Raw genomic sequence first — 8635 nt, 5'->3', positions numbered from 1 at the left:
TGACTTCATACTCTCAGTATACTTGAATGGCCTCATCATGTGTATGGTGACTTTATACTCCTCAGTATACTTGTAATAGTTGAATGCTCCGGAGATGGTGGTTAGCAGCATTAGGCCTGGCCTTTGTGATTCAGCCTGTCATGAAAACTAGAGACTGTTTATTCCAGACCTTTAAAGAGTATATGCAAACATACAGAGATGCCAACAAAACAAGATCTGTGGTCTTTGTAGCTGTTCCATCCTTTCTTTGCTCTGTCCCAAGCTTCTTTTAACTCCTCTTGTAAATTTTGTTGCATCACCTCTTCCTGTTGGCTGTTTTGCACCCTCAGTGACATATTTCCTGAAGTGTGGCTTGATCTGTTCCCTTAATTGTACCTCTGTTCTTCCTTTTTAGCTGCACCTCCTGTGCTTGCCCCTAAATGGTGTGGTACAGTCAAGTCCCTCCACGCTTTCTTGTATTTTATTTTAGTGTTTGTTTACTGGGAAAATCTGACTGTGCAATAACTGCTTTTCAGCAGTGGGCCTGGGAGAGCTCTAAATGTTGTTGTTTGTCTTTCGGCTTTTCCCGGTTAGGGGTCGCCACAGTGGAACTCTGGTCCGCTAATGATTCGCAGTTGGTTTTTATGGTGTCGACTTGCCAGCTTGACACCCAACCTTCAACGAAGGCACGGCCATTCAACGCATGTCTTTCAAATGCCCACTCTACCGCAGGGAGGATATGCAGACTCCACATAGAAGGCACTCCCAACCCAAGCCAAGAATCGAATGGGAGAACCTGTTGCTGTGAGGCAGCAATGCTACCGCTGCACCACTGCAGAAGTGGAGCGCTCTGAATGTATACAGTAGTAATTTTAAATGAAAACAGGACCATAATAATTGCAATAAAAATGCTAATAAAAAGAACAAAGAATTAAATCCATCATTGGCAAAATAGTAACAGAGAAAGCCAGGCAATCTCATCTGTCCAGGAGGTACAATACATATTTTACAATAGTTATTGTAGCAATAGTACCTGTAGTGTCTCAGTGTGTGAGACACAGGAGTATGATAGCTGAATATTAGGAAGTGACGTTACTGCTGTGAATTGTTGCAGTTAATTTTGATTTATAAAATGCACGTATTCCTGATCCCTGTATTCAGGAGTACTGAAAAGTATTTGGATTTAGCAAAGGATCCAAAAGCGAGAGAGAGACCATACTGAAGTGGCAAGGAGAGACTTTTTTTATTGTATGATATTGATTCAGAAGATGCTTAATAGTTTGGAATATATTATGGATATAATAGCAGTGAGAGATGAAGATTTTGCAGGTGACAGAAGTGTGAGTGATGAAGTAAGGGAGACTGACTAGAAGTTGGGAAAGATAGTGTTATAAGTTGCATGATAGACAATAATAGGGCATTAACTGAGTGAGACATAGGAGCAAAGCCAGGCATGTGCAAGGTGTTTCATTTCTAAATATAAATGCCAATTATTTAACTATTAAACCTTTCATTATAGCTTGGCCTGTCTATTGTTTACAGTAGTTTGGCATTTGTACATTTCACCTTTCTACAAGTGTAACTTCATTTCATATCTGTCATCTTTATAGCTATATACAGTATTCCATATGCAGCCTTTGCAGTGCACTGAATAATGGAGGTATGACCTTGCCATTTCCAGCATCCACTCTTTGAGTTGCAGTTCATGCCATCCTATTGTTTTTTTTTTTTTTTTGCTTGAGGCTTTGTAGTCAAATGCCTGCATCAGTGCCATCTTTTGTCTCTGCTCCTTGTCTGACAGATTTTTATATTTGGCGTTTTGGTCTACTCCCTCCTCCAAGAATAGGGAAGGATGCCCATCCTGTCCACACCATCTCCAAGAGACGCCTGCTGCACTAATTGACCTTGTGTTGTCTAGGCCATAGTCTGTTCTTTACCTTTACGCCATTAGAGCTGGCTTAGTTTGACAGCTTGCTGTCATATTGCTGCATTTTGATAGCTTGGTAGCTGTCAAACTGCAGTAAATAATAGCCAGTTTGCTGCTGTCTGACTGGACTGGAGACGGTTTGCTTTGCTTATTATTGGATGGGAGAGCACCATAATGTTTGCATCAGGTATGTATTCTCCTGAATGGAGCCATGACTTTTGGGGGCTATCAACTAGAGCTGCGATAGTCTGAGGGCATGCTTCAGAGTGAACGGGCTATACCACACGCACATACATATATACACACACCTACTGCCGTGTGGATCCACTTACACAGTCATACACAGATATGCTGCAGAAGTGTTGGCAGTCTACATAAGGTGAGGTGGTATTGCTTCATCCTGTTGAGATTCTTCCATGAGGAACAATGGAGTGCAGTGTAGCTGACAGTAAAATCTGCAGTTTTTGCTCTGTCTGCCCGGGTCTTGTCTAGAATAGACATTTGTGAATTGCTGTACTGTGCATGAATACTTGCAAAGCAATGCAGAAGAATATGCAAGGCCTAAATTTCTGTAGACCATACCCACAAACCGCTGCATTTACATGTGGCTCTGGGAAGCCTTGCTGCTTAGTATTGTTAAGCTGCAGTACTGTACAGTGTGACTTCTGTGAATCACTTCCGATGTTCATACAATGCAAACACATTTGCATAATACACAAGCTATGACATTTACCTGTATCATAATGAAAATGAAGTGCAAGTGTATACATGAGCATCAATAAATTGTGGATAACCGGAAGCTAAGCAGATTTATATATTGGCTGCAAGTAGAAAGCAACTGACACACTTGGTAAAATCTGTCATGATCCTTTTGTAACTGAGCCAGACATTTTCTGTAACTCTAGTATTGTGCTATACAAATAAAGCTTGTGTTTTCTTCTCTTTCCCAACCTTGGCCTTAACCTTTCATGGTTCACTTAAGGAATTACTACCTCATAAATAGGGTTCTGTTTCTCATTGCAAACTGCTTTTCTGCTTCTCTGCCACTCAGCATTCTTCTTTCCAACATGTGAGTGCCCCTGTATTGCAGCTGTGCTCCAGGGACACTTCCATTTTGGATCCAGGACTTCAAGGCCAATATGACATTTTTCCTTTTCTTCATCACCACTGCATAAATTAAATGCTCAGCAGCAGGAAGTAACTTAAAAGTCAGTCTTGCCTGCCAGCTGCCACTCCTCTGTCCCCACTTTCAAGGTGTCCAAAACTGTTTTTATTATTGCACACTGTCTTGACTTTTACTTCTCCTTCTGGCCCTTTCAGTTACCCACTTTCCATAAAGGCTTTCTGAGCCTGTCAGCATATCTTTTTTATATTTCTTGGTCTGCATTCTGTAAGTACCCACTACAGTGATGCCCTTTACCTTGGATTTCCCAGCTGCAGACACAGTTGCTTGCAGCTCTTGCAAACTCTGCTCCGTTATTTACTGGCACACTGCCTTACAGTGTTGTAAGAGTGACTGTAGCTTTAAAATAAAGAGTAAATAAACAATTTAGAGGAGGTGACCTCCAAAATCTCACTTTTCAGTAAGAAATGTTCCATATTTACCCTCTGTAAAGGTTGACTACCCTAAATGCTAGAGTCACCTAAAGTAAAAAAAAACCTGTTTAAATGGATCTATGTTGATCGAAAGTACGTTTCAGCAAAACGTACGAGTGACCTCACTTTCACAAAAGTGCATTTCATTGAAAATGCACTTCCGAGGGGGAAAAAAACACGCCAAAAAGCTACACAAATAAAACACTGCTCACGGATTGTGCCCCCCATATGATCCCTACTTTAGTCTCACTCCGAGATCACACTGCAGTGGGGAAAAGGGAATATTCCCTTATCCCCGCTGTACTGCGATCTAAACAACAGTTTTAGTTGTACAATCAACACTACATTTTGATGTACAACTAAATCTACATGCAAACTGCGTGCTGTTTTTTTTTTTTTTTTTTTTTTTTTGCGAAAGTGCATTTTTAATAAAATGCATTTTTGCGAAAGTGAATTTGCTCAACTATGTTTCGCTTAAACGTACTTTCGATGTTCAGACCAGGACCCGTTTAAACAGAGGAAGGGGGGCATTGGAGTTGGGATAGGAAGGGATGGGAGAGAGTGGGAATGACTGATTTAGGAGAAAGATTGAAAAGTTCATTGTGGATGTGATGTTGGTGATAGGGGGCATCTTGTACTCTGACCATGTAGTTACCTGCTTTCAATCCTCCATGATATAACATGCTTGGATTTCCAGATTCTAAATTATGAACATTATCCCTGGGTATAAATCTTAGTAAAATGTGAAAGTAATGTAAAATGTAGAAAAAAAATGGATCTGAATTATATTTTCCTGATCTGAATTATATTTTCCTGAATGAGTAAAATGTGCAGCTAAATGTATTGGCACTCTGTTCAGGTATGCTTAGATTTGTTGGCGATACTTTGCAGTTGTTTAGGATTTCTTAATAAGCCTAGCAACTGACTGGTATAATGGTCATTTTTATCCTCAGGCTGAAATTCTTGTTTGGGGGGATTAAAGTTCTTATGGTACTTGGTTAGCATTGGTTGATAGAGGTACAGCACAATGTTTGATCTTCTTTTCGGTTTCTCTTGGACAGGTGCGACTGATCCTTTTACAACTGCAAGGACTGGAGGACAGCTATAATGAACACATTGCTTTCCCTTTTGGCTCACTGTCCCTCAACCCCTTTGGATTTTTGTAAGTACTGTATAATTTGTTTTTAAAGGACTGTCCAGTTTTTGTGTGTGTGTGTGTGTGTGTGTGTGTGTGTGTGTGTGTGTGTGTGTGTGTGTGTGTGTGTGTGTGTGTGTGTGTGTGTGTGTGTGTAGACTGACCGTGCACAGACACTTATTTGGTCAATGCAAACAGATGACCAACAGATGCTCGATATCAACAATTCTCAGGTAGGAGAACAAGCCCTCTTCTGTGGATTATGCAGTCTTGGAGTTAGTATATATAATTAGCAAGAAGTGAGGCTTGCCACCCTGCAAAAACACTTGTCTTTGGTTTAGTTCACTCCAGGGTAATTCTCAGAGCATGTGACAAAATATGTCGAGGGTTGGCATAATGGTTAAGATGTTTAGCTCACAGATACAAGATACAGGGTTTAATTCTTACCTTGGAGGAATTGTCTAGACTTAAAATGGCTTGGTATGACCGCTAGCTTAGTACTTGCCCGTGAGCCTCTGTCAGTCTTTGATGTTTTTACATTGATCACCTTGATGTCTGTGTAGGTGCACAGTTGATCTAGTGCCCTACACACACACACGCATATATATGAGATGCATACCGGTGGTCAAAAGTTTTTCACTGAAGTAAAAAAAAAAAAAAAAAAAAAAAAGGCCAATATATGTGATCACACATATTGACTTTTTATGTGTATTTATGTTCAGGTTGCAAAGGATTGGGGAATGTGCCTTTTCCTGCTGTAGTGCAATCTCTTCATTAGTATGTAAAATTAGTACGGGGCGTGGGGGTGTAGGGGAGCTTGTCCTTCACCCCTGAAAAAAAAATTGTGTTTTTCGAGTATTTGTGCTTGACTGACTTATGTTGTTTGGTTGATCATGCAACACATACGTGTATGTGTGTGGATATATCTGTCTATCCATATGCGAGTGTGTAGTTATGTATATGTATGTAATATATAAAACAAGTAATCTCCGTGGTATCCCCGAAGTCTCAAAACAACCCACTAAAGTATAGTGGGTCCAAAAACAAAACAGTGTAAGAAACTTAAGTGGAAGATTTTCAGTCCATATATTTCTAGTTAATCACTGTATATTAATCAGATCAGACAATAGTAGTAGAAGTAGCGAACGTAAACTCGTCTTAAGTCAAAACAAAAAGTAATAATTATATATAATTGTACAATCTGTGTACTTAATAAAAGATTTTCGACTGGAAACAGACTGCCTGCCTTGCTTGGATTACTTTCGAATACCAAGTAATGTTGTACAATTATATATTTTCTATTATTACTTTTTGTTTTGTTTTGACTTAAAATGAGTTTACGTTCACTACTTCTACTATTGTCTGATCTGATTAATATACAGTGATTAACTAAAAATATATGGACTGGTCTGGAAATCTTCCACACAGAAGTTTCTCGCACTGTTTTGTATGTAATATATACACGCGTGTGTGTGTGTGTGTGTGTGTGTGTGTGTGTGTGTGTGTGTGTGTGTGTGTGTGTGTGTGTGTGTGTGTGTGTGTGTGTGTGTGTGTGTGTGTGTGTGTGTGTATATGTATATATATATATATATATGTATATGTATATATATATATATATATATATATATATATATATATATATATATATATATATATATATATAAAATTAAGCAAATTTATTTTATTATTTATTTAAATTTGTTTATATTTATTTACCAGGGTAGTTCATTGGTCTTAATGGACCACTTGCAGGCCCAACCTGGTAAATAGGATCACATAAGAAATGAACAAAACATATATTTACAGATACAAGGATATGCAGAAGTAAATATATGTACATGTTTACAGATGTAAGAATATGCTACAACATTTAATTCAAGAAGCAGATGACAATGTCATAACATGGATGGAAAGATGGAGTTATGCATGGTGGAGCTTTATGGATAAGATGTAACCATAATGACTGAGATGGCGTATGCCAAAAGGATAACAAAATGTCATTATATAGAAGGGTATGAAGACATTAGAAAAGGCAAGTGAGAATAGTTGCAAGAAAGAATACCATGGAGAGAAGACAGAAAAAAGGTGTGAGAGGCATGCATAGGGAAGAGGATTAAAAAGGAGAGGTGGGAGAGAGGTGAGAAGGGGAAAGTAGGATGAATGAGAAGCACTAAGTAAGGGGATGACAAGATGAGATAAGGAAGGATGTAATAGGAATAAAGTGGTGTGTGAGAGAGCTGCAGGGTACATATAATGTGACATGAGGTGAGTGCAGCTGCACTTTGCTTGAGTAAAGAGGTGTACCTTGAGCTGTTGTCTGTAGTCCAAGTACTTTTGGATGTCTCAGATTGGGAGGAACGGAGTTCCATAGTTTAGGTGCTAGGATGGAGAATGAGTGGTTAGTGCAATAAAGTTCACTTTTTAGAGCTAGTAAGGTGAGTTGAGATTGAGCGATATCCCTGAGATTATATGTGGGGGTTTTGGTGAAAATTTTGAGTGAGAAGGGACGATATCTCAGGAGAAGGGGCTTTGTGAATTACTGATCCTAGTAGGAGGTTTGTTGTCAAATGTACTGGGAGCCATTTAGCTTTGGTGAGAGTTAGGCTGTGGTGGTCACTGTTGGGGGAGTTGGTAAAGAATTGGCAGATTTTATTGAAGATTATTTGTGAAGTGATGCACTTTACTTTGAAAGCTGCAGTTATAATGGGTGGTTTATATATGAGATGAGATAAGAGTATGCATTTCCTATGGTAGCTTTTATTGGCTAGGACAGAAGAGGCAATAGTTTGTTTGTCCAGAATAGTGGCATGTTGATTTTTTTTACATGTGTTTTGAATGTGTAGTTGAAAGTTGAGATTGGCGTAGCCAAATGCCAAGGTATTTGAATGATGTGGTAGTTTCTGTGGTAGTATTGTTATCATTTGTAATATTAAGGAAACTGGGTGCTTTGGCTATTTTTGGTTGGTTCCAAATAACACTGCTTTTGTTTTTGAGGGATTGAGTATAAGTTTCTGACCTATCAACCACTGGTTGAGGGTTTAGAGGTCCTCTTGGAGCTGAGTTTTTGTATAACAGAATGAGATTTGTTTGACCTGTAGATGGCTATGTCGTCTCCATAAAGAACTAAGGGTATTTTGAGGGTGATCAAATTGAAGTTTTTTGATAAATATGGAAATGAGCAGGAGAAACCTGGAGGACTCCTTTCATAATAGGAGCTGTTTCACCTTGAATCATCTATTGGTGAGGAAGTCTATAAACCAAGGTTTTGCATAATCACTAGTGCCTATTTCAGTTAATTTGTGAAATAGTAAGTTATGGTTAGTTAGATCAAATGCTTTTGAAAGGTCATTAAAGACTGCTGCTGCTTTCAGGCTGACTTTGTCCATACTGGATAGGATGTCATCTGTGAGGGAGTAGAGAGCTGTTATGGTGCTGTGTCCAGGCCAGAATCCATGTTGCTTCATCTGGATGCTAGTATTGATGTAAATAAGCAGTAATTTGGTTGTAGATATTTTTCTAGTATTTTACATAAAGTAGGAAGTACTGAGATATGATGGAATTGCGAAGCAGTAGTTGGCTTGGGTAGTTGTGGAATAGGAGTGACTATTGCTGTTTTCCATATCTGAACATACCCATAGTAACATATATATCAAGTAATTTATGTGTATTTATGTACTTGTGTGATCTACTTTGACCTTCCAAAGTTTAATGTATTGCTCGTCGTCTACTTTATCTTACTGTTATATTGGACAATTGTGATACATTTATTTAAATCGTAATGCCATTGTGTTTTTTTTGCTGGGTTAGGTCTGCATCCCTGTGCAGCCAAAGCCCCACATCCTGATCTCCAAGTATTCTGCCTTTTGTAGCTGTCACATCAGAGTAAAGAGGAAAAAAATATATTTCCATTTCTTCCAAATTTTTGCATCTTTAAGGTCAGTATATATAGATTCAAGAGTATACAAAGCAAAGTCCCAACATGGGGGGCTACAGTGGGA

General features: G+C 38.8%; 1 protein-coding gene across 1 annotated transcript in view; it reads left to right on the top strand.

The window, feature by feature from the left end:
- PLBD2 (phospholipase B domain containing 2) overlaps positions 1-8635 on the top strand; it is a 634614-nt gene that overhangs the window by 255473 nt on the left and 370506 nt on the right. Inside the window, exon 4 of the mRNA XM_044068270.1 lies at positions 4564-4664. Within this exon, the coding sequence (XP_043924205.1) occupies positions 4564-4664 (101 nt within the window). The remainder of the gene's footprint in view (positions 1-4563; positions 4665-8635) is intronic.

This window comes from Protopterus annectens, chromosome 4.part0 (assembly GCF_019279795.1).
Source record: "Protopterus annectens isolate FY-2018-M chromosome 4.part0, PAN1.0, whole genome shotgun sequence".
Classification (NCBI taxonomy): Eukaryota; Metazoa; Chordata; order Ceratodontiformes; family Protopteridae; genus Protopterus; species Protopterus annectens.
This window is presented reverse-complemented; position numbering and strand designations above follow the sequence as displayed.